General features: G+C 39.8%; 1 protein-coding gene and 1 long non-coding RNA gene across 17 annotated transcripts in view; one reads left to right on the top strand and one right to left on the bottom strand.

Annotated features, from left to right (window-relative positions):
* Nucleotides 1-460, top strand: part of LPP (LIM domain containing preferred translocation partner in lipoma) — a 669,728-nt gene extending 669,268 nt beyond the window's left edge. For all 16 annotated transcript variants that reach the window (XM_053221077.1, XM_027061202.2, XM_053221073.1 and 13 more), the window contains one exon: nt 244-460. In XM_053221077.1, the coding sequence (XP_053077052.1) occupies nt 244-372 (129 nt within the window). In that variant the 3' untranslated portion in view covers nt 373-460. The remainder of the gene's footprint in view (nt 1-243) is intronic.
* LOC128315217 (uncharacterized) overlaps nt 1-25,821 on the bottom strand; it is a 61,782-nt gene that overhangs the window by 16,682 nt on the left and 19,279 nt on the right. The gene's annotated exons all lie outside the window — the stretch shown is intronic.

The raw sequence follows: 25,821 nt of genomic DNA, 5'->3' as shown, positions 1-25,821 counted from the left end.
AGGTAATCGGAGAAGGGGGGTCATTTTACTGTTTGTCTTTATGTCCCCAATCTCTTGTTCAGTTTCATTCAAGACATTATGTTGTATCCCGGGGAAGGCTTGGAGGGGGCCCACGGTGTATGAAGAGGAAAGGCAGGAAACGGCCACATTTTGGAGGGAGGCCTTGACTGGAAAGCTAAGGAATTCAGCCTTCACGTACAGAGTTGCCATTTTCACTTACATCCTTTCCATCTATCTTTCCAGGATTGTGGTGGTCTCCTGTCTGAAGGAGATAACCAAGGCTGCTACCCTCTGGATGGACACATCCTCTGCAAGACCTGCAACTCCGCCCGCATTAGGGTGCTGACGGCCAAGGCCAGCACTGACCTTTAAGTTCAGTTAGTTGGTGGCGCTGAGAAGAATGAAACACAAGAAACAAGATAAGAAAAGACATGGGAAAAATACAGGAAAGGCAATCAAACCGTGGGATGGTCTCTGTTCTTCGTCTAATATTAACCTTTCTTTAGAAACACATAGATTATGAGATTTTTTTTTTAAGTTCTCACCAAATACACATTTCACATTTAATCATGTAGGACCTTGATGGGCCTTTGTTCCCAAGGACTTCCACATTTTTGCACGGATTATACTCCATCCCATTCACTTCTGCATTCCTGTAACTTTTAATCCCTATGTTTGTCTCACTTTTCATCTGGTTGAATGGCTTTTTTTAGTGTGGTATTTGCTGTCACACAGTTTTTTCCTGGGTGAGTCTGCCAACTCACAGGTGCTTTTAGGCTTGAAGGTCTCATCCTATCACTTCCACATTGCCTGTGATCATAAAGGACAGCCATTCTTTCTGTGTGTATTGGAAAAGTACATCTTTCTGTTGCTCTAAACCGGTCATGTCCCTTGGGGTGGGGGGTGGGGGGTAAAAGTGTGCAATGTATATGTTAGGCAACAAAGAATTTAAGCTGTAAATGACATAGTTTAAAACAAGCGCCTATTGAATTTGCAACCAAATTTGATTGGAAATTCAAAGTCTATAGTGATTTTGGTGCTCAGGGCTCATTTGAAAACAGTTATTGGTGAGATCCAAACTTCAGTTTTTTCCTGAGGGAATTACGGGTGGGATATGCTGGGGAAAAAAAATTGGGGGGTATGTTTGAAAAGCCTATTATTATCTCACAATATTATCTTAAGAGTTTCCTTTTCCATGCTACCTAGACCTAATAATACAGACAAATTTTGTTTTCTATAGAACATAACACTTCCAAAACCATCCCACTTTTCATCTGAGAAATATTGCTGTATTGTTTGTTTGTTTGTTTGTTTATAATATCCAAACACAACTACCAAAGTTGAGTTTTTCCAGGAGGAATATTGCTTATAAAGAACTGTTCATATTCTTCCTTTTTTTCCCCCAGGCCCAGGTCCTTTTTGCCTGACAGCTGCAAATCAGAGCACACATAATAAAATCGTGTAGTTTGTTTAGTTTACTTTTAAAACGACAGGAAAGCTTGAAAAGATTGTGAAACCACAGTTTCATTACTTTTGTAATCCTGCTATAAATCCAATTACATATTGCAGGAGACATTTTCATATCATCGATGTGACATTTACACCACACTTTCAGACAATCGCTGAAAAAAAAATTGCCTTTCTGAGCTAAAAATATGCAAAGTCTCTGCCTGGAATCTTTATTCAAACTCTTACTGGGCATTGAAATGCTTGCTTGCCAACTGCAGAACCATTCTTTTGGGTTCTAACTCGTTTCTTTTAAAGAGAGATGCCCATCTTAATAATGGCAGGTTGCCATTTGTAAACTAGTCAAGTATTTTGGATTGAGATTTCTTAAACGTTTCTTCAAATCTTCCACAAGTATATACTTTTAAATGATGAAGTATTTTAAATATACACAAAAGAATAAATAATAATATAATGAATCCCTGTATACGTGACACCAGCTTAAGAAATCAAATATAACAGATACAGATCCATTCCCTTGTGCACCCGTCCCTGATTCCACAAATAGCTTTCTCCTGATTATAAAGTGATAAAGTCAATTTTCTAGTCTGACTTTTATTTTAATTTTTAACACTCAGAACATAAATGAAAAATTATTTGTGCATGTTTTAAATTATAACCCATGCCTCAGGAATTCCAATTACATTTATTTTACTTCAGTAGAAATAATTGTAAAACTGGTTTGATTTTCTTGTTTTCAATAAGAAATTCTTAAGCCTTTGGTCCTTAGCTTCATCTAAGTTAATTCACGGCTCATTCGCCTTGCTCACCCAATAGTTTTGTGTTAGAACTGCCGACGTTATGGCTTTCCAAGGTTTTCCCAGAAAACTTTGTCCTTTCCTTACTTTGCTACTCTTGTCATTGGTCTTTTATATGTTTCTTAATGTGAAATACAATGGGATTCATTTTGGGCAGCATGTGAATTTTAGGATACAATAGTGACTGTATCTCTGAATTTCTGTCTTCCAAGTTCAAGATCAGACCATGCTGATAATCTCAAAGAGCACTGAGTGTTGGGCAGTTGGAGAGAGAATACAATCTGTTTGAATTGCTCCAGCAATTTGTTGTCTATGAAATACTTGGGGGAAATTGTGTTTAGGCCAAAAGCCCAATTTATTGAGAGATGGATGTTATCTCTTGAAGTGCAGTCATATTATTATAAATTTTGCCAAAAGAGGAAAATTTATGAAATATTTATGCTATAAAGATGCAATAACATTCTACTTGTTTGCTACATTTAAGTCCTTATGTAACTAAATGTTTACAAGCCAAAACATTTTAAAAAGAGAGAGAGTTATAAGAAAATGCTGTCACAGACCCATCACTGTGGCATTGCCAGAATACTGCTTGCTTTCAATCTTTATAGTACATTTTTATCACATAACCTCAGAGTATCTTTACCAAAGAGTTTTAAAGTAAATCTCTTTTTAATATAGACCTATTATACTTTTATAATAATGAATGTGCACACATACATATGCAGAAATATTTAGATTTAGATTTCTTTTCTTTCACAAGGTATATTAAGGAAAGGATCCTACATATTTTATTCCGGGATTTCTTAATTATATGATTTATATTGCTTTCTTGTCTTTTCTATTAATCATTTGGTTTAAACAATGCCAAATCACTCTTTACTGTTCTAGTTACGTGAAATTTTGCCTATAACAGAGATAGAAAGATCATACTACCTTAACAATTATAATTCTTTTGTCTTTTGATATATCGTCTTGATTGTTATTTAAATTCATAAATAATAGAAAAATTAGAGTTTCTAAGAGAAAGTTTGTTAAAATATACTGGCTTTAAACAATGGTCAAGAACACAAATACTTGGTAATTCCGTATAATGAGAGACATGGAAGGGGGGAGGGAAACCCACTATGTCACGAGCTCTGCACACCATTTCAAAATCAGGTATCTTCACTGTCTGGATCCCTAGCTCATACGGACTCCATGTGGAGTCTCATTTGCAAGCAAAATTGCATTTAAAACTCAAAACAAAGTCATGTGTCCCAACATGAGGCATTAAGGCTTTGAGATGCTGGACATCTCTGCAGCTCAAAGATGCAAGTTCTTTTTCCTGTCATTGACAAATGGCTTTTGGAGGGGCACCTTCTCTGATCAAAATTACTTTATTGGCTCTCTGTTGGCTAATGCAGCAGAGTTATCAACACTGTCATTGTTTCCTCACCAGGAAAGATTCTGCAGAGATGTTTATGGTGATGTTTAAAGTGTATAAAACTCTATGTTTAGCCAACTATTTTTATTTGGGTTCGGAGGGAGAAAGAGAGCACTTTTACAATGGGGCTATCCTAGAGGGTTTATAGACTAAAGACAGGGCTCTGAAAACACAACCTAGAACAGTTTTCCTAGTTAGTAAAAAATCCTATTAATGTGAACCAGCCAGGAATAACAGTGTTATTTCTATTTGATATGGTTTGGGCTTCTCTTGTCAAATCTGTGTCGGCTGCCCCCTGATCCCTCCATTATCAAGTTTTGAAGGGTGTCGGGGAAATTATGGCAGCTGCTAGGGAGATCAGGGAAACACTGATGTAACCTCACAGCCTCTCACCATTCCTCTTGGCTTGGAAAGGCTTCTTTTTCTCATATACATTTCTAGAAATATTGCCATTCTACCTTAGTATTTCACATTTGTAGTTTAAACAAGTGATTGTCCATCTGTTCCCTAGAGCTACAGTACATGTGTGTTATGAATGAAATATGACAGCATGTTCCATACCCTGCTTTAGCCATCTGTAGGAAATCAGTAGGCTGAAAAAGATATACCTCTGCAAAATGTGCCTCAAGTCCCTTTCCTGAGACCGCTCTCTTGGTGCACTTTCATGGAAGACGATCAGAGAGCAACATGTATGTGTGCCTTCTGGTTAAAGCCTCATTACACTAGTATGAATATTCCACTGGAGAGGCCGTAACATAAATAATAATGTCCCAAGTTTCCAAGATACACTCATCAAAAATGGAACACAAAATCCAGAGAAGTGTGAACTCTTTATCTTAAGGTCTTCTCATAGCATTTCTTTTCTCCCTGTCTCTTGGAAGTACCTTACAGATTCCTAAATTAAAACACATGTATGCCAGAAGGTGATGTTTTGAACGTTGTTAGGGAGTATGTTTGGTCTTAACTCTGGTTTTAGTCAGATAGTGAAGATCGACTTCAGTTTGAGCCTTTGCCACCCATTCAGCCTATCCACTTTTAGTAATGATCATAGCGTTTTGGTTTGTCTGTTGTTTTAAGTTAATAGTGGCCAGAACAAGTTGAGAACAATTTGAGTCCTGAGTCATTAATATGGGACCACGGTGGACATTTCAGGTCGTTATTTTCATGACAGATAACGAGAACGAAGCTTTTCTCAAGAGACTGTTGTCTGCACAGCTTAATGCATATTATTTCAAACCTTTAAAATATTATCTGATTAAACCTCCATGGTTTGGTGAGAATTCTTCCTCTTTCCCTCTTTACCTCCTCTTCTCCCTCCTTTTTTTCTTCCTGAATTTCTTTCTTACATTCTTTCCTTCTTTTCATCCTACCTATTAATGTTATTGTGCTTGGACTTTCCATAAGTAAATTCTATTAGTGCATTCTGATCTTTACAGAATTAGGATCATATTAAGGGAAGAAGGCTACCGTCAAATATGCATGGCATCCATAAATCCTTCCTTTAAAAGGGTGTATTTTCCAGATTGTGTTTAGTCATAAAGTGAGATGAGATAATAGAGTCTTTCAGTTTTATTTGAATGAGTTTTCATCGGGGACTCAGATCATAGAGTTCTTGGCAAATTCATTTATGACTGCCCTACTTTTCTCAGCTACATGCAAAGTGATCTTTCTAAGACTAGGTTAAGAATTAAAAAAAAAAATCCAAAGCATTTTGACCAACAAAATAGTCATATTCTTAAGTGGTGGCATGTTATTTTATTCCTAATGGAACTTGGTAATTTTCCTTTTGGCAAGGAAAAATGATTATCCTTCCAGAATTTTTACACATATCAGCATTTTGCCTATGAGCATAATATTACCTCCTAATAGTTGAACCACGGTATTTTACAGGGGGTAGTCAGTGCCAGAGTTGTTTCTAGAGCACAGATCACAGGCCTGAAATGTGTTTATAAAAAGCAACCTGAGAAGAACAAGTCTGGGTTTCTCAGTAAAGCATTTTGTTAAAATATGGCTCTGATATCCTTTTGAACTCTGGCTAATTTTGATAAAAAGAAAAAATACGCCCTCTGTGCCCATTTTTTTTTTTTAGTTTGTTTGGGAAAAGCTTATAATTCTAGGGATGTATTTCCACTTTTGGTTTCTAGCTTCGCTTCCACTTTCTATAAGCTTTCACAGGATTGACATTGATTTTCCTCTTTGAGAGGGTCACATATGAGGAAAGTAAAACATAATGCATATTTAATTCAGTACATAAATGAATGTGCCAAGTCTCAGCGGGTATGTTGTTTGGATACAGAAATAGAGTTGTTTTGTTTTTTTAACCTGTCCCCAAGAAGAGTGGGGTTCAGGAGGTAAAGGAGGGATTTAAGAGAAGGCGCAGTCTACAATTAAAATGATGGCAGGAGAGTTCATGCAAAGTGTAACTCTAGAACTTTCAGAGGGGTTTTAGGGATCGGCAATTGTAGCTGTTTAAACAAAATATTTATATTTCCAAGTTTATGAGGTATTTAAAAATCACTATGGATAACCATATTTTTCCCTTGTCAGAGAAAGTGAAATGAGAGCAGCTGCCAGGTCCCATGACATGATCGTAGCTACCCCAGGACTTTATCATGCATGTCTGTCTCCAAGAGAGGGGCATAGCTCATTCTCAGCCTGAAAGATGGCGATACATATTCTGACATGTTCTTAAGCACACCACACTGCACCCTAAGCATCTCTGAACGTTCAGAGTCTCTGCTTTCACACATGTAATGCTTTATACCTTTCCAGTATACTTACCTGATGAGAACAGTAGGAATTTTTAGGTCTAGGGTTCTCTTGTTTAAATCCAATCATCCCCTGTCTGCAATGTGCCTCATGCCTAAACAGCCAAACTATAAATGATTTATGTTAGTTTTCTCTCATTTTTTTTAGTTGCAAACACAGAAAACTAACTTTAAAAAAAAAAAAAAAAAAAAATATATATATATATATATATATATATATATATATATATAATACGGTTTATTTTCCTTTAAAGAACACTCACTCCTTTATTTTAGTTTCCTGCCCCTTTGTGCAAAAAGTTGTAGACACTATTTTAGTTGTCCAGCATACATGTGGCTTATTTTGTGGAAAGTGGTATGGAAGATGCCTTTTTATTAAATTCATGAATATTTCCCCCTTGAAATCACACACAAAAAAGTAACTAAAATCTTTCTCTTTATTTCTGTTACTTAATTTATCCACAGTCTCTAACCACAGTAATACATCTCTATTTCCAGCCTTTGTTATTAACAAAAGTTAATATTCTACAAGCCAAGTTATATATACTAGAAAGTGGAGGAGTCCTATAGATAATTCCTTTGTAATAATTTAAAACATTTGCATTAATCTTTCCTTACAATATGCCTTTTTAAAAATTTTTCCAAGCTACTCATCCACTTAGGGGCAAGAGAAAGCCTTATTCATCTAACTCTGATAGGCATTTAACTAATTTACCTGAATAGAAGCCTTATTAAAACCCACATAATGCATTCAGCCAACTTGGCATTGAAGATAGCTTCTAATTCACTTCTCAACCCCAGACGTACAATGGTTTGCCAAGAATGAGACAGGTGTTGCCATGTCATCTTGTGTTCTAGTGTAAAGGGTGATAGCTGACCCCAAACATCAGTGGTGTTCCCAGACAAATGTAGAATCATGCTTCCTTTCAGGACCTGAATCTCCTCTGTTATTTTGCTAACAAGTCCCCACCCCATACCTTAAGACCTGGCCAGTATGTAGAACTATTCACAGCAGTCCATTTTACTATTAGGGTAGCTCTTTACTACAAAAGTTCTTCCTCATGCTGAATATAAATTTGTCTCTGGGGCTTTGCAAAATAAGACTAATGTCTCAACCTTTGCTTTGAGAACAGATATCACTAACTCTTTCAACTCTTTCCCATTTATGAACATGGTGTCAAGTCCAGTCACCCTTCTGTTTCTCCTTTGGCCAACTGGACAAATACAGTTCCTAATTTTATTTCAGTCTACTTGATGAAGCTTCCTTGGAGTTGAAAGTAAATGGAATTGAAGTCACCCAAAAGAAACTGATGCTCAATGTGGAAATTTTCCCCAAGGACTCAGACCCAGGAGGGCGTGGAAGGTAGATGAGACTAGATTGCCCATGTGTACAAAACAAACCTTTTACGACTTTGTGTCCTGTACTATTTTTGAGGTAGCCAAAATCAAAGTCATTCTGAAAACAAGAAGCAAGCTAATGTGTATGCCATCCATGAGATTCCCACTTCTTGATAAATGTTCATAGAGTCTCTGTAACCCTTTCCCTTTGTCTCTGTCTTCTCGGTAATAATACATTTCTTGTCCATTTTCCCACGCTGAAGATGCAAATAGAGTTATGGATACTTTATAGGTCCAACACAAATATTTACCAGCTGACTGGTTTTGAGATTGGCTTCCCTTCTGTGCTCAAATATTTGTATCTGGAGATGCACTTTAAACCAAGCGAGCAGCTTCCCTACATGATCAGTTAAGAACTAGCCTTAGGAGTCCATATTTCTCTTTACTTTTGTCTTTCTAACCCCTTCATCCCTTAATCATCTCCTGAATCTAATAATTACTATAAGAGAATCAGCCCCCATATAACTTTGATTCAGTCCAGCTGTAATAAGATCAAACAGGTTCACTATATACTCAGGAATATTGAACTGAGGAGGGCACTTCTTCCCAGTGGCATCAGTAGGGCTTCATGAAGGAGTGAAATTTGGTACAAAATCTTGGACTGATTCATTTGATTTGATGTAGATGTTGAAGGAAGAATATTTAAGTCACTAGAAACAGAAGAAAATCACAGGCTATATTCAGAGAATACCCTCTACCTTAAGTAGTACAGATTCTGGAATTTCCTTAACAGGTGAAAAAACTCCCAGATATTCAGGGTCAATGGAAAGGTAAAAGGCATAGAGGAAGCCTAATTTAACTGTTATTTTCTATCTTGTCTCTTTATAATTGAAAGATAGGATGAGCTGCCAAAATATAATCCAGCACCTACAGTATGAAGAGGGAATGTAGATACTCTACTCTTGGAGCAGACACATGTGTCTTTTGAACCCTTGCAAGAGAAGAGAAGCAAGACATCCTCATTTCCTATTGCTTTAGGTCCACAGTTGGAAAGGCCCCACCATCATCTCTTCCACTTGTGTATGAAACAAGTTAAAATTCCCTTACAGATTAATTGCTAAGTGATAATTCAGCCTCTGCTTAAGCATCACCTGCATCAACAAGCTCTCGGGCCTTCCATTTCCCCCATCATACTTTGTTCTAAGCTCCCCCTGACTCTGAAGCAGAATGAGATTTGGGAATTATGTTCTCCAGAGTGCCACACAAAACTAATCTTTAGTACATAATAAAATGTTCTTCCTCCCTTCATTTTCCTTTCAAATATGCTTATTTTCGTTTTGGCAACACATTACTTTAAAAAAAAAAAACTTTGATGTTTAGCTAAAGATTATAAAAACCTTTAAACATCCTTAAAAATAGTCTGAAGGATTTTTTGAGGGTCAGGTTTTATAGCTTATGACTTTTTTGTTGTTTTTATTTTCTTACTCAAAACACAAATTGCTCTGACACTTGTTACATAGTGTTATGCCCTTTCCCAGTGACCAACCCATGAACAGTACACTCCAGTTACCTGGCCTACTGATAATGACCTTAAAATGTTGAAATATGTCAGGGGTTCCTGGGTGATTCAGTTGGCTAAGCATCCAACTCTTGGTTCCGGCCCAGGTCATGATCTCATGGTTTCGTGAGCTCGAGCCCCATGTCAGGCTCTGTGCTGACAGTACGGAGCCTGCTTGGGATTCTCTCTCTCTCTCTCTCTCTCTCCCTCCCTGCCCCACTCAGGCCCTCTCTGTCTCTCTCAAAAATAAATCAATAAGCTTAAAAATTTTTGTATAAAAAATGTTGAAATATGTCAGTGCATGATCTCCACTTCTAAAAAGGAAGAAGTCCAAAGCAAAAGGTCGTGGTTGTACTGAAACTCTTACTTCTGGCCAGTTGTTCTGTGCCAAAAGAAATCATTCTTGGGGGAAGGGGTTATACTATGCTCTTAGGTAGAAACGTATAAATTCGTTCATTGTTGCCCTGGCTTAACCATGTAGTTTCAGTACTTTTCCTCTCCAGTTTCAAGTTAGCCCTATTGGCAGAACCTGTCATGAGTCTCTTGGGCAGGACCTGGGGGTGGCTTTCCGAGCTCTAAAATAATAATTCCTAAGAGAGCTTACAAACTGCTTTCACACATGAAACAGCCCTGGGAGGAAGGTTATTAATAGCCCTATCCTAGAAGAGAAAGCTGAGGCTCAGAATCGTTAAGTGACTTGCCAAAAGCGATCCAGCTGGTGAGTGGCAGATCTGGGGACACAGCCAGGTCTGGAAGTCCAGTGCCCCGGTGGCCACTCTCTGGGCACGAGGTGTGCTCTGCACAGACTGAAGTGCCCCCTGTCCAAAGGCACGCAGGGAAATTCTCAAAGGCCATTCTGGACCTCAAGCGGCAGATCCACGTGGGCACCATGGTGCTTGCGATCGCTGAGAGCTCGTGTGCAGTCTGTGTCATCTTGTGGGAAACTACTAGATATTCTGTCTTATCAGCGTGGTGACGATGGCGGTAGGGAAAGGCCACCACTAAGAGCAGACAACTGTGGCACCGAAGCACACTGCAGCAAATTTCCCCAGAGACCGCTGGTTTACTTTACATTAAGGGGAAAACTCTGGAACTGTGAGGTCCAGAATATCAACCAAGATCAGATCATTTAGAATGCAGTAGAGTGCAGAGGTGACTTGATCCTTAAGCCTCTCTCCTGTGGGCTAGGATTTATGCCCCACAGAGACGGAGACTGCTGGAGGCAAACGATGCATATTATTCTCCCCATCAGTTCGCATTTACGGAGGCCCACGGTGTATGTCACTGCATCGGGCATTTCCCAACCAACCCACCCATGACCTTGAAATGTCTGGGAACAGATGCTGCAGGACTGAATGCGGCTCTGAATCTGGTCTTTGCCATTTGACAGACAGGGCTTCCCAGGCTCTGGTGGTTTCGTGATTTGTGTATGCTTATTCCAGGGAGTTTCGTATTGTGTTGTTCCCAGGATACTTAATTGGAAGCCTCCGTGTACATTCTAGAAGCCGCTCTACCTGGCAGCTCAACAACAAACCAGCCATTCCTTTTCTTAGGCCTCATCTCTCAGGAAGATGTGCCTTTGGATGCGTGCTCTCGGGCTTTTATTTCCAACCATTTTATTTCCAACCATTTCCAACCATAGTTGTTTGGCTTTAAAGTTAAAAATCTGTGAACCGATTGAAAGATATTCTCTCTTCATCTGAGTTAAATCTACTGTAGGAAACCTTTAAAATGATCTTCTCTCACACGCTTTCTAGGCTTTTCCCTCCATCCATCAAGGCAGTCTCACCATCCATCTGCTTATTCCATGGGATTAATGAGGGCCAAGTTAAATCACAAATGGCCTCTCCGCCCTTTCCACTCTTCACACCTGGAATACACAGGACGTGCCAGCGGGGGTATAACCTTGGTTGAAATGGCAACATTCAGAGACTGTAAAGGTGCCTCACCTTCCTGTGAGCTTTGATAAATGCTATGGCCGGAGGAGTGGAGACGAATTGTTGTAGGATAGATGGATTGGCACCACCCAGGAGTGGATTAGTAGAAGAAGCATTTTGCGGACTCCAGAATTATCCAGGCGAATATGCCTGAGTAGAGACTCACGTGAGTAGAGCCTGTGACTTGTCATTAGCGGGAATAAAAGGACAGTGAGGCAGTGAAGATGAAAAAGCGGCCCTTTCAAAAAAATCGAGGGAGTCACAAACCCTGAGTTCCCTTTACACAATGTAAAGAAAACTGTCAAGGAAAATATTAAGACTTTTCCTTCTTCCATTCCATACGATACAGTCCCCCCGCATGTAGGGAAAACACAATCTTGTTGTCATCAAGCACACTCCGGTGCACATGCGCACACACAGGCTCACACATACGCACACACGAACATCTTCCAGGAAAGCTGATCCTTCAGAAATCTTATTTTAAAACGCTTGGGTTTTTGAGGCCAGGAAATTAATAATTCCTAGACCTGACCCATTTTTGTGACTGCCAAAAAGGAAAAGACAAAGCTCTTTGGATTTTCTGTGGATCCTTTTCTCTCTTAAAATATGCCAAGACAATTGGAGGTGAGGGTGGAAGGGAAAGCATTTCTCTCTTTACATTTCTATCCGTGCGGAAAAGGGTCAGGACTACTCCTGGGCCATTACTATTGATGCATCATGTTACCACGGCGGAAGGTGCCTGCTTGCTTCAGGCCGAGATGTGAGACTAACACTTGCTCTCCTGACTCCATTTCCTCTTATGATCAGGGAGCAAATATTAAGTCGGAATGTCTTTCCTCATCAAATTACTTAACTCCATTTCCGAACTGGTGTAGAAAATGCAAAAAGAGGAGCGCTGGTTTTTCTTGGATGCACGTCTCCTTTCTTTTCTTTCTTGGGAGACTTAAATATAAAGAGGGGGGTAAAATCCAATACCTTCTCGTCTCTTTTTCTCTGTGGGTGACAGCTGATGATCACTTAGGAACTATAAGCCAGAAGGAGCAGAATAGCAGAGCCAGGTTATGATGTATCTGCCAACTTGTTTCATTCCTTCAAATACAGACTTCCCAGGAAACGGGATTTTTATCAGTTAAATGCCAACAATAGAAATGGTCTGATTTTAATTTCAAATGGTAAAAGGCAAGCCGATATTTGGGCAGTGTTTGCATTTTACTAACCCTATATATCTTCTGCTTAGTTCTTAGATGAATGCCAAGTACATCAGTGTATCAGGGAGAAATTGCCAGAAAGAGCTGAAGTGCCTTAGACCTCTCTAAGTAGCTAATTGAAAATGTGCACACTACGCAGCCTTCTACTCCACTGAAATGCCAGAACTGAGATGTATCCTAGATGAAAGAGATTTAGGGCCCTGGAAACTGAATCGTGTCACCAAAATGTATAGTGACGTAGTTGCAAAATCACGTTTAAAGGACTTTCTCCCTTTAACTCCCCATTTATTCTCTTGGGAAAGCTGAAAAGCAAATTATGCAAGAATTACTTCCTTATTACACAAAGTCAGGATATCTCCCCCCCCAAAAAAAATCTGAATTATGCCCTCATTCTTTTTCAGGAAACATATCAAAGAGCAAACAGAATTAAAGACGACACTTGATTGTCTGATCCTTCAGCATGAATAAAATTATCTTGTGATTTAACGTGCCTTCCGTGAAAATTTCAGCTTAGATATGGAATTTTCACAGCTGGATGTAGTGTTAACTTCTTTTATCAGGACACCTATGCAGTGAATCACTTTGTTTCTTGGTTTGTGTTGTCTTGTAAACTTCACGTTTATCATCAGTTTAACAGATTTGGGGGCTCTTTCTCTGCTGGGAGTACGTGCAATTATGAGACACCCCCAAAAAAGGAAGGGAAAGGTTTCCCTGAGTAGCAGATCTGTGCCATGAAGGAGATGTGACATAGAGATGTGGAGCCCGAGGATAGTAATTCTCTCTGAGCTGCGCGCACGAGCTTTTATTTCATGGCTTTGTCACAGGCTTTTCTCCTTCTGTGCCGTCACCTTTGAGAAAAACGATTGCACCTTCTCCAAGTCTGCCTTTTTAACAGCTTCAGTTGAGTTGGCAAGACTTCCCGAGCTCTGAATATAGCCATTTGCCGACTCCGGCCTCTTTGCGAGACTGACTCAAATCTGTGATCTTCTGTTCAGCATACACATCAGCAAAGTGAGAAGATGAGCACTAAATATAGGCTCTATTAACTTTACTTTTAGATTTACTGCCTTCAAAAAGTGCCTATTCTGAGAAACATAAACGTTATTCCTACATATGTATGTACACACGGTACCCAGTCATACCGTGCAGCCTTCAAAAACATACCATCTAAAGGAGTAGGTGCTAAGATAAGGAAGGCTTGCCAAATGAAAGAAAGTCACTCATTTCCAATATCCCCTCTCGAGTGGCACCGTGAAACAGGCTGCACACACATTCCCTGAGCATTCCTTGCTGATACAGCCACTTTATATTTATATCCCACTGGATGGCGTGCTGCTGAGGCCTCCTGTACTCTGCTTCACGGGAGTGTATGCTGTATGGAATTGGAACATTTGATCAGGAAAGAAAAAAAAAAAAAAAACATTGTTTAAGGGAATTAATAGAGCCAGGATCTGTATTAGGATATGTGTCATATGTGTGTTTTATAAACTAAACATTGGTGGGTTTAGAATGTCAGCACATTTCTTCTCCTTTTATCTCGCAGGCTAACATCAGTGAACACTAAAGAAAAGTCTTGGCTGTGAGGCTCGGAGGCTCACGGGGCCAAGTGTCCTTGCCAGATCCTTCGAGCGTCTTTACTTCGACTCCCCAAAAGAGTAGCATATGTTATTGAGTGGCTTTTGTGTCCGTAGTTCTGACATTGGCCTTGCAACTGTAGATATTGCTGACGGAGCAGTAGCACAGCCTAGAATGAAGGATTCGTATCCAGGTGTGGTGGTAGGAGAGGGTCCGGATAAATGGGACGAGGTAGACCGTGCATGATTTTAGGAAAAAGGGTTGAAGGGAGGACGTGCTTCCAAAAAAGATCTTTCTCAATGTGTCGTCTGACTCAACCAGCTGGCAAATTACACTTGCCAAGTCGCTCTCTTTCCTTCTAAGTCATTTGGCTCCATGTTCATTTGAATACGCCTCTCCTTTGGGAAAGAGAGATGCTTCCAGTTAGCCTTTCTCCAAGGGAGCTCTTGACGTCGTCTTGGTTGCAAAGTTATCTCCTGCCCCACCCACTTTCACCAAAAGGAAGTAAAGGGGGATGAGCTATAGGAGGTGGTTTCCATGGCACTGCGGTCGGCCATCATTCTGCCTTCCATATAAGGAGCCCCCCTGTATAAACCAGGGATGAGGCTGGAACAGATTACTGTTGCATAATCTCGAGTGTGGACCACTCTGCTTGAGCTGTCATCATTTTATGAGACCAGTTGGCTCCTTGGAGAAAGAGTGATACTCGTCACTATAAATGTCTACTCTTCCTGTTGACGTCCATTTTCTGTTTTTACCTTATCCAATTTCAACACTAGTCATTTTCTATGTTTTAGAGAATCAGATGGTAGTGCTAGGTAAGAGTGGAAGAATCTCTGTGTGATGTCAGAGGAAGTATTGGGATATGGGGGCTTTCTTTTCGGGAACAAGATGGGCTGGGAAAGAGACAACATGGCTTTGCTCCAGGTTTCAACCTGTTCACCATGACTATGAGGGATAGTTTTGTGTAAATGTTAAAGGTACTTATAAGTGGACAGAGAAAGAAGGGGGAGACAGGGAGAGGCCAGGTTCTCTCTATGCTAAATGTATCTACGAAGAGCAAGAACTTCCCATGAAGTCCATCATAGCCCCACCATGATCAGCTGCTAGTCAGAATAACATCCCCCGGCTTGGGGAAAGCCACAGGAAAACATATAGGGAGTATGCCTTTTTTCACATGTATGGTACTGACAGAGCCATGGTATTCCTAAAATATAGGTTTCTCTTTCTTATTTTATTCTTAGCAAATCACATTTCTCCACTACATCATGAACCATCACTGACTTATCCAAAATAACCCCCATGATTCCTTATGAAAATAAGAGAATGAAACCTGTTATAAGCAAGTGATTTGGGAATTTTTTTTGTCTTTATGCATTATCCAATTATATTCAAACATATTTCTATTTACCTTCTATCTGTTTTTTCTCTCAATTATGTTTTTCCAATGCTCTATAAGAATAAATACAAAAATGATATTCCTTTTTTTCTGTAAGAGAACTGCAACTCCTTTATTATATTTAGAAATTCAATAAACTTATTACATATACTTGTCTTTGTGTGGAATTTTTTTTGTGAGCTGGATAATCCTGGTTTCCTTTCTTCTGACCCCTTTTGCTGTGAGACGTTTTTTTATATCATTTGCTTTCCAGATGGCCTTTTGAGAAGGGAATGCCTCTCAGAGCAAATATGATGCCGACAAGAGTAGGAAGGCACCCAGTCTCCTCCACTAGCAGCACGGAAGATCTTAAGGTTGGATGTGTTCTAAAATTACCTGACCACTCTGTGTCTTAACCTTACAAGTAAAGAGTTTTTTGTCTTTTTTTTTTTTTAACGTTTTATTTATTTTTGAGACAGAGAGAGACAGAGCATGAACGGGGGAGGGGCAGAGAGAGAGGGAGACACAGAATCGGAAGCAGGCTCCAGGCTCTGAGCCATCAGCCCAGAGCCCGACGCGGGGCTCGAACTCGCGGACCGCGAGATCGTGACCTGAGCCGAAGTCAGACGCTCAACCTACTGAGCCACCCAAGCGCCCCAAGAGTTTTTTGTCTTAAAAGCTGGGTCCAAGCAAATGGGTCCCTAGAGCTGGGGCGGGGGGGGGGGGGGGAGGTCTCCACTTCCCACCAACGCTAGCTGACTTTTTCACACTCCTACTGTATTATGCATACTTTTCAACTGAGAATCTGCTCTTTACCAGGCACCTTGAAGGATATAGGTAGTTATCAGACAGTTGCTGCTTTCGAGATGTCTATAATAGAGCTGATAGATATGGATACAAAGAACTATGGGGAAAGGAAAGGAAGATTCCAACACCTCAGAATGATTTAGCATTTCCAAAACTTTCACTGTTCATTATATCCTTTTTTAACCACTCTGAGATCTGGAATTATTTTTTACCTTCATTTTACAGATGAGAATGCAAGACATAAAGTTAAGAACCCAACATGACCATACACTGAATTTTTTTTCATTTGTTTAAGCAACAGGTCTGCAGGAGGACCCCAATACCCCTGACACCCAGTCTGCTAAACCTTAAGAATGAGGTGAACTAGAGGGCACATGAAAGTCCTCCATAAAATTCAGAAAATTGTACCCCTCTCTTTCCCACTTGGCCTTGGGTTTCATCTCTTCAGCATCACGTGTCAGTCTGCCAGTGCTGAGGGATCTGAGGACACAGGTGCCAGAACCCTTCATGCAAGAGGCCACCATTTTTAAAGGTGCCAGACACAAAATACGTCTTTGAATAAACAAATAAAAATAAACAATTCACTGGGATTCGGGGTATTCATAATTTCTTGCCCAAATGTTGTAAACAAAGAAGGGCATAAAACATGTAATCTTGTCTTCCCTTTCCCTATTTCTCTCATGTAGTTTGCTCTCTGTTCCTCGGTCCCCCTCTGCTCTCTGTACTCTAACACTAACAACACATACATTCGTTTGTCCTATTCACAGGCTGAGAGCATAAAGACCCCTAAGAGTACTTTTACTCTGATCTTGTGAGGGAATACGAAGTCCCAGAGACAGGAAGAGATTTAGCCAGGGTCACAAAATAATTTAATGACAAGGCTGGATCTTGAGTCCAGTTCTGTCATACTGACGACTTTTATAATGTGGAAGAGAGTGGGAAAAGTGTTCTATCTATAATTTCCACTTCTATGAAAAACTGAATACATTAGAAATAAATACAAATTGAGAAGGCTTAATGTCCAAAGACCCTAATTAAAAGAAATTTCAAAGAAAGTAAACCCAGAAAGAATATCAGTGATGCAACAAGGGGTAATGAGCTAAGAAGATGGCAACCATATAGTTTAATCTCCAATATGTTAGGTGTATCCTAGGAATATGAGGACAGGTGAACATTAGAATATAATTTATAATTAATATTTGCCACTTTCACAGAACAAAGGAGGAAAGTCTTGCAATCATGGTATCTCAATAGATGCAGAAAAAGAATGTAATAAAACAAAAATGTAATTAAAAAACCCTTAACAAACTAGGAAAAGAAACTTCCTTAATTGAGTAAAGACTATCTATACAAAAATTACCCTAAATGGTGAAACATTAGAAGTAATTATTCTAAATCATAAACAAAAGAAGGATATTCGCTATCACCACTTTCATTCAATTTTGTACTGAGAACTCTAGTCAGTACAGTTATAATAGAAAGATGAATGAAAGTGATAAAAAGTGGAATATAAGAAACTAAACCGTCATCAATCATAGATGATGTAACTATAGGAAATTAGAAACCAAGTAGGAGCACCTGGGTGCTCAGTTGGTTAAGCGTCAGACTCAGCTAAAGTCATGATCTCGTGGTTTATGAGTTCGAGGCCTGTGTCGGGCTCTGTGCTGACAGCTCAGAGCCTGGAGCTATTTTGGATTCTGTGTCTCCCTCTCTCTCTGCCCCTCCCCTGCTCATGCTGTGTCTCACTCTGACTCTCAAAAATAAACATTTAAAATTTTTTTCAAAAAATTAAAAAAAAAGAAATCAAATAGGCAAATAATTAGCATTTAAAAGTTTACCGAGTTTGCTAGCTATAATGTTAATATACCAAAAATTCATTTTATTTCCATGCAACAGCCACAAAGAGTTTGATACTAATTTTGAAAAAACCATATAAAATGGTAACAAAAGATGTAAAGTACCTAGGAATACCTCTTTTTCTTTTTAATACAGAAGACCTTAATGAAGAAAATCATAAAATTTTAATGAAATTAAAAGACATTAGGGGCGCCTGGGTGGCTCAGTCGGTTAGGCGGCTGACTTCGGCTCAGGTCATGATCTCGCGGTCCGTGAGTTCCAGCCCCGCGTCGGGCTCTGTGCTGACAGCTCAGAGCCTGGAGCCTGCTTCGGATTCTGTGTCTCCCTCTCTCTGACCCTCCCCTGTTCACGCTCTGTCTCTCCCTGTCTCAAAAATAAATAAAAATTAAAAAAAAAGACATTAAAGTAGATCTAAAAAGATGGAAACATATACCATATTCAAAGATAGGGAAATATCATAAAAGTATAAATTCTTCTTAAAATGATCCATAGATTTAATGGAATTCTAATCTAAATCCCACCAAATTTTTCTATGGATTTTGACAAACTGATTATAAAATTTATTCAGAAAAGCAAATGCTAAAGTACCCCAGACGTTTTTGAAGGACAAGGATAATTTTCTTTCCCAGAGAAAACCTTATATAAAGCTGTGGGCATTAAGGCAGTGTATTGTTTGTATTAAAAAAGCCAACTAGACAAATGGAACACAGTTGAGAACCCTAAAACAAAACCATCCACTTATGGTTACTTAATGTATGGTATGGATGATATTGCAAATCACTGCGGAAAGGCTAGATAATGAGATAATTGGCTGTTCATGTGAAAAGAAAGTAACATTAAGTGCCTACCTCATGTAGACCAAACTTTATGACCTATTTAGAAATCTTTACGGCTTTTAGATTACAAAGGATTTTTGAAGAAAATAAAAACCATTAAAACTATAAATTAAAAGAACTGATCATTTGGACCCCACTGAAATTAAGAAATGTAGTTCATCGAAAGATTCACAATAGGTTCAAGCTGGGAAAAGCTATTTGCCAAACATGAAACAAGGGGTTACTATCCAGAATCTACAAAGAATGCCTACGAAAAAGAAAACCCAACAGAAACATGGGCACAAGAACAGACATTTCATGGAAGAGGAAATGCACATGGCTACTTGACATGTGGAAGAACGTTTCAGTTAGTCATTAGGGAAATGCAAATTAAAACTAATTTGAGTTCCCATTTTACATCAACCAGATCAGCAAAAAATCTAGAAGTCTGATAACGTCAAGTATTGGAGATAATGTGGAGTAATGGTTACTGATATGCAATACTGGTGGGAGTGGAAATGGTGAAAGTCACTTTGGAAAGCAATTTACCATTATCTAATAAAGATGAACATGTGCAAATCCTACAACCAACAACTCCACTCCTGCCCATGTACCCCAGAGGCAAGTACAAAGCTACAGAGAGCTGTACTCTGTACCGTTTATAATGGCAAAGGGCTAAAGATAACACAAATGTCCATCCAAGGATAATCAGTAAATAATAGTATATTCCTGCAATAGAATGATGTATAACTGAACATTAATGGACTCTACGTTGAGTAACTTGATATGGTCAGTTCCCAAAAACATAATATTACGGGAAAAACAGCTTTAAGGATAAATATATTCACATCACTTATTTAAAAATAAGCAAAACTACATGTATATATACTGGGATACAAGATAAAAGGAGGAAGAAGTGATTGGTGAAAGACATGGGGAACTTCAGTGGTGTTATTAATACTAGATTTCTTCAGTTGGATTGTGGCTTCATAGGCACGCTTTATAATACATTACAATACGTGCTACATGTGTATCATGTATTTCATAATATAATAGTTAAAAGAGAAAGGAAGGGAAGAAGTGCTCCCTCATAACTCCACTTTCTCCCCCAGTACAGAATCAAGTGCTTAATACACCCTTAGTGACCAGCGGATCTGAGATTAATGCTGACTTCAGAAAGAGGCTAAGGCACCTCTCTTCTCAGCACTTTTTATACAAAATCCCAGAATCATCTTCTTTAGTTAAATGTAGGTGAGGATGAATGGAAAATGGAAACTAGAGCAAAGCTCTCAGTGTGGTCCATGCAATTCCAAGATATGTCTTTCTCTTCCCACACTTTTCTGCCCCTGGCATCTCCTATGAAGACTTTTCTTCCATGAAGTCTTCACTGCTTTCTTAATTGAAACTGACTAGTCCCTCTTCCAAGTTCCCTTTACAGTGCAAAGTAGCACACCACCATCCCTTGGTTGTGTACAGGTCTGCAAACCCAAACAATTATGATTTTTCTGAGAAGGGAAAAGTCTTACTACTAATTTAGGTGCTCCCGAAATATCTATCACAGCCCGACACATTGCAGACCCTAATTGAATTATTATCCAGTGGAATTAAATTGGTCTTCTTTCGACTTCACCCCAATATCCATGTCCAAAGCAAAGCATCTCACCTCTTTCTGCCTTGGCTGTTCTCAAAAATAAGTAAAATACTCATTACTTCCCTATGATGATGTAAAACTAACAACGGTAGAGAATTCTGCATGAAGCATGAAGTGCCATACACAAGATTCCTGAATTCACCTGAGAAAGCCTCCCTCCCGACACTTATTAAGGGCATGAGTCAGGTAAATAGGAAGAAGAAACAAACAGTACAGTCATGCCAACAAAGTCTGCCATATCATTTGAGTCATGCAGAACCCAAACCTCAATTTGGCCCCCTAAACCTCCCTCTCATTTACTCATCTAAAGGCTCTCCATTCCTGTCCCTTCTCCTTAATGGCTATCCCCCTCACTTCGTCCGCCCTGCCATCATCCAGGCTTTCATTCCTTTAGGAAATCATTTCAGGGTCCACACTCTTCTCCCTGTCTCAGTCTTTCTGAACCAACCACATCACCCCACCTCTAACCCATTCTTCCCTGTGGCCAGCCTATTTCCAAGCCACAAATCAAACCACACTGCTCCCCTGATACTAATCTTCACTATCTCTTCATTGCCCCAGGATACAACACAAACTCCTTGGCATGACCACGGAGACCCTAGGTTATCTTTCCAGACTTCTCTACTCCCACTCCTCCCCCAACGTACCCGTCATTAAACCACACATTTTCAAACCAACCATGCCTTTCACTTCTTCATGTCTTTGTACTCACTTCTTTGTGTTCAGACTGCCTCTTCCTCTTCCTGACAGTCACTGAGAAATACAAAAGGATTCCATCCAAAGGCACGAAGAGACTTGACCAACCCTGACAATAGGCCTCTGACTCCCTCTCTCTTAGAACATTTATCTTAAAAAGCTTACAATTGCAAATACCTCCTCTGTCCCTTTGAGATAGATAGGTACATGATAGATAGATAGGTAGATAGATAGATAGATAGAGATAGAGGAGAAAGAGATGATAGAGGTAGAGATAGAGAGAGATAGAGATATAGATAGAGGTATTTCCTACATCCCAGGAATATCTTTCTCAAGGAACTGAAAGCCAATGCTTTGAAATATAATTATCAGAAAGGATAGGGCTTTTGTCTGCCAGTCTCTGTGGGAGGACAGAATCCTGACTTCCTGATTGCCAGCTAGCAGACACAATTGGGCTAGTCACAGTTATACTTACCAACCCTTTTTTTGTCATTTTTAAATAATATTTCAGTTACTTGATTCTAGTTGAGCCCCTGTCTACTCTCCTCCTTACTACCTCATGTGCCCTTAAAAATGTCCAATCACCCCTGCACAAGTGGAAGTGAGCTCAGCCCTCTCCCCTGCTCTCATTAATTACAGAATAAAATGTTTTCTCCACTTTAACTAATGTCTAGTTTTATTTAGCTTTGACACTACTCATACTCCAAGACCCATACGCCAACAGCCCTCATGTTACCTAATCCGGGAAGGACTCTTTCCTTGACTTCCAGGGTAGTGTTTGTCACCCTTATATACAAAGCCCATACAAATTTGAGCAGACATATATTAGGATACTTACTATATTAAACTAAAACTATAAATTTATTTTCTTCTAGTCAAACTTCCATCCACACTAAAACCCTGAAAGTTGGAAATTGTGTTTTGTTCCTCTAAGTGCTCGCTGAACCAGGCATCTAACAAGCCTTGAATAAATATGTATTAAATGGACATTGAATGAATGAATGAATGAGTGCTTGTGTACAGGATGGTAAGGGTTAAGATGTGCTCTATTTCTAGAGTTGTTCCTAAGGGAAATGGAGAGTGAGAGGTGTGGTTGCAGAGTGAGAGGAAGGCAGTAACACTTTTCCAGGAGGAGGGGAAGATCAACTCGTAGAGACTTAATTCCTTCTTGCTGCTGAGAGATTTTCCACTCCATTTTTTCCCTTCTCAAATCCTTCTAAAATGTTATGTGAAGTTTTTTCCCCCTAAAGAGCTGTGATGACCATTTTGTATTCTTTACTGTCATACAGGGGCAAGGGAGGACTCTAATCCCTTCAAACGCTGGACAAAATTTGCCAACTGAAAGGGCTTCTTCTTGGGCCATAACCAGATGCAAATGTGTGATGTCAAGCCAACTTAAACTATCCCATTGTTTTCAAGTGTGACTAAGTACTGACTAATATTACTTCCTCTGGCACTTTTTTTTTGACTCAGTAGAATGGAAAAGTTCCAGGCCGTTGTTATACATTGCTGTCTGGACAGAATGACTTCCTGCACATCATAACCACTTGAGAGAGGGGGAAAAAATGGAAGAGAGAGGGAAAAAAAAAAACAAAAACAAAAACGAAAACAAAAAACCTCTCAAGAGTTCCCTTAAGTTTAGCATTGGGTTTTTTGTTGTTGTTGATATTCTTCAATTTTATTGTTTTTGCTTTTGCTGCTCTGTATTATTCACAAAAGCAAGAAAGCATATCAAAATCCAAGTTAGAAAAGACCTTGTCCAGGTCACCTAGTGAGGAGCCAACACTTTCCCTGCCCTTCCTGAGATTTGCAGTGTCGCCATGACATCCTAGCCAAGCTGTTCAAGCTTGATGTAAACACTCTCTTTCTTCGGGAGCTCTGTCCTTTCCAAAACAAGTCCTCACACCTTTGGGCTGCCAACAGTTACTTCTGCCTCCCTGTAGACTATTCCTCATAGTTCTGCCTTCTGGGAAACAAGTTGTGTTTGCAGACAGTAAAGAGATTCAGAGCCTTGTTCCATGTGGATTAGATCACTAGAGACAAGATTGGTAATAACTTCTCTCAGGGAGAAAATGGAGAAATGAGCAGAACCAAAGCTCTGGGAATATCTTCAAAGAGAGGAAATAGAGAAGAAGGACACCAAGCAAATGTACCTTTGAAAGGTCCAGAGGGGTCCCTTCACCCTCATTTGTGGCAGATGATAGCACATATTGTTTAATGTAAACCTTTCAGACCAAATGGAGTCCCGATATTTCATCCACTCCTTCTTCCTTTCCAGAATCTTAGAAGATGTCAGTCCCTGCCTCACCCAACTCATCTGGCGGCAGACCCCATTCGTTTCAGCTTATGTTCTGAACAGTCAGCAGCCTCAGCTTCTCTCTCCCACCCAGTCTGGTAGCAGAAAGGATGGACTGACCCATGCTCCCTTCTAGAGAAAGCCTGCTAGCCATGGGCAATGAGGAAAATCTCCCCTCTCTGAAATCCACTGCCTATTATTTTGGTCACTTTTCCCAAGTTATGAGTCATTTCTATAACCTCTGAGTTTCTACCAATCTTAGGGGCAGATGAAAAGCCAGTCCCCACAGGGCCTTTTAGTCCCCTGGGAATTAGGAAGAAGGATTCATCACATGGCAGAGATGACTGCTTTTTTCTTTTCAACTGTGATCGGTTGCCCCAAAACCACAGCCATCAAATGCAGAGACTCTGCTAAATCATCATTATTTCAACTACTAATTAGGTCTAATGTTCACAGCAGAGGAGTCTGTGGAGGCAATAAACCACTTCTTCAAGTGATTAAACTTCCACACTGATTACCACAAGAACCATTCCTTTGCAAAGGTTCTCCAAGAGAACTGCATCCCCCAAGACATGACTCCATGAATGGAGGATTAGTGGCCTGGAACTCTGGGTGTGCACAGGCACCCTGTCTCCTCTGGCCACATCCTTGCTCCACCTCTGGTTCAGGTGAGATGCTTCAGGGGACTACATGTGACACAGTTAAAGAAGTTTCAGTAAATAGCAAGTTCACTGGGTTGACTGTAAGATGACATTGCCGAAAGGCATGGGCCATCATAGGGAGAATGACTAGAAACACAGCTGGGGAGACAGTCATCTGCTATGTCTAGGGTATCAGGTCTCCTGCCCCTTGGTCCCAATTTGAAGGTAAGGATTTAAAGAAAGACACGGTGGTGATGAGGAAACCTGAGGCACTATGCTAAATAATTTCACGTGAGTTGTCTCGCAGCAAGAATATAGGTATTTATTTGATCCAGATCTTTTTCAGAAGTATTCACTTAATGTGCTTTAAAAAGCTAGAAACCAACAACTACATGTGAACTACAGGCTCACTGTAGAAAAATTAGAAAACACAAACAAGCAAAACAAAGTTCTAATGTTCCATAAACTCCTCATCTAGAGAAAGGTTTTTCAACCTCAGCACTACTGACATTTTGAACTGAATAGTCTGTTGTTGCAAGGGCTGCCCTGTGTATTGTAGGATGTCTAACAGCATGCCTGGCTTCTACCCCCTGGATGCCCTTAGCATACTGTCCCATCCTCCCCACCACTGGAACAACCAAAATGTCATGAGACATTGCCATATGCCCTTTACTGGTGAAATCACCCCCACTGGGAATCACTGCTCTACAGATAGCTAGTAACACCATTTTCCAGTCTTTTTTCTTGCATACATACTAGTAAACTCATATTTTAATGGAGTTATAGGATATATATTTTGGATTTTCATGATATGTTATTTTCACTTAACCATAGTTCCTGAACTTTTTCCTGTGTTGATATCTGTTTTTTTATATAAGTTTATTTTTTTGTGTTTATTTATTTTGAGAGACAGAAAGCGCACAAGCATACGAGCAGGGATGGGGCTGAGAGAGAAGGAGAGACAGAAAGTATCCCAAGCAGGCTGTATGCTGTCAGCATGAAGCCCACTGCAGGGCTTGAACCTACAAACTGTCAGATCGTTACTGAGCTGAAACCAAGAACCGGACTCTTAACCAACGGACCCAACCAGCACCCCACTATCTGGAGTGTCATCTTAACCTCTTCATTGTGCTCCTCTGCATGGTTGTACATTGGTTTATTTCATCCCCAATTTTAGGACATTGAGATTATTTCCAAGGGTAATAAGAGTATTAAAACAAAAACAAAATGTAAAATACATAAAATAAAAATACAAGACCAAAAATTATTGTGCCTCTTTTGCCTTCTAAAATGGGAAGAAGTTGGCATAATGCATATGAGTGGGGAAATAAATTCTTAGGCTGCATTCTTCCACTTACAGACACCACTGGGGGAACAAGAGAAGACAGAAATCTTAAGACTCTTCCACGTTGTTGACAAGTAAGACCCTGCATAGAATCCACCCCTGAGTTTTCAATTAGGATGGCATACAGGTTGAGGAGTAGAGAGCCATACGAATTTGAAAAATATAAGGGAAAGGAAATAATTTGGGGTGGGTAGACCAGGAGGCCAAGAATGAGGGATCCTGGAACACACGGAGCAGAATAGGGGGAAAGAGGCTTAGAATGGG

This window comes from Acinonyx jubatus, chromosome C2 (assembly GCF_027475565.1).
Source record: "Acinonyx jubatus isolate Ajub_Pintada_27869175 chromosome C2, VMU_Ajub_asm_v1.0, whole genome shotgun sequence".
NCBI classification, from domain to species: domain Eukaryota; kingdom Metazoa; phylum Chordata; class Mammalia; order Carnivora; family Felidae; genus Acinonyx; species Acinonyx jubatus.
Note: the sequence above shows the minus strand (reverse complement) of the source record. Positions and strands in the feature narration are given on the sequence as shown.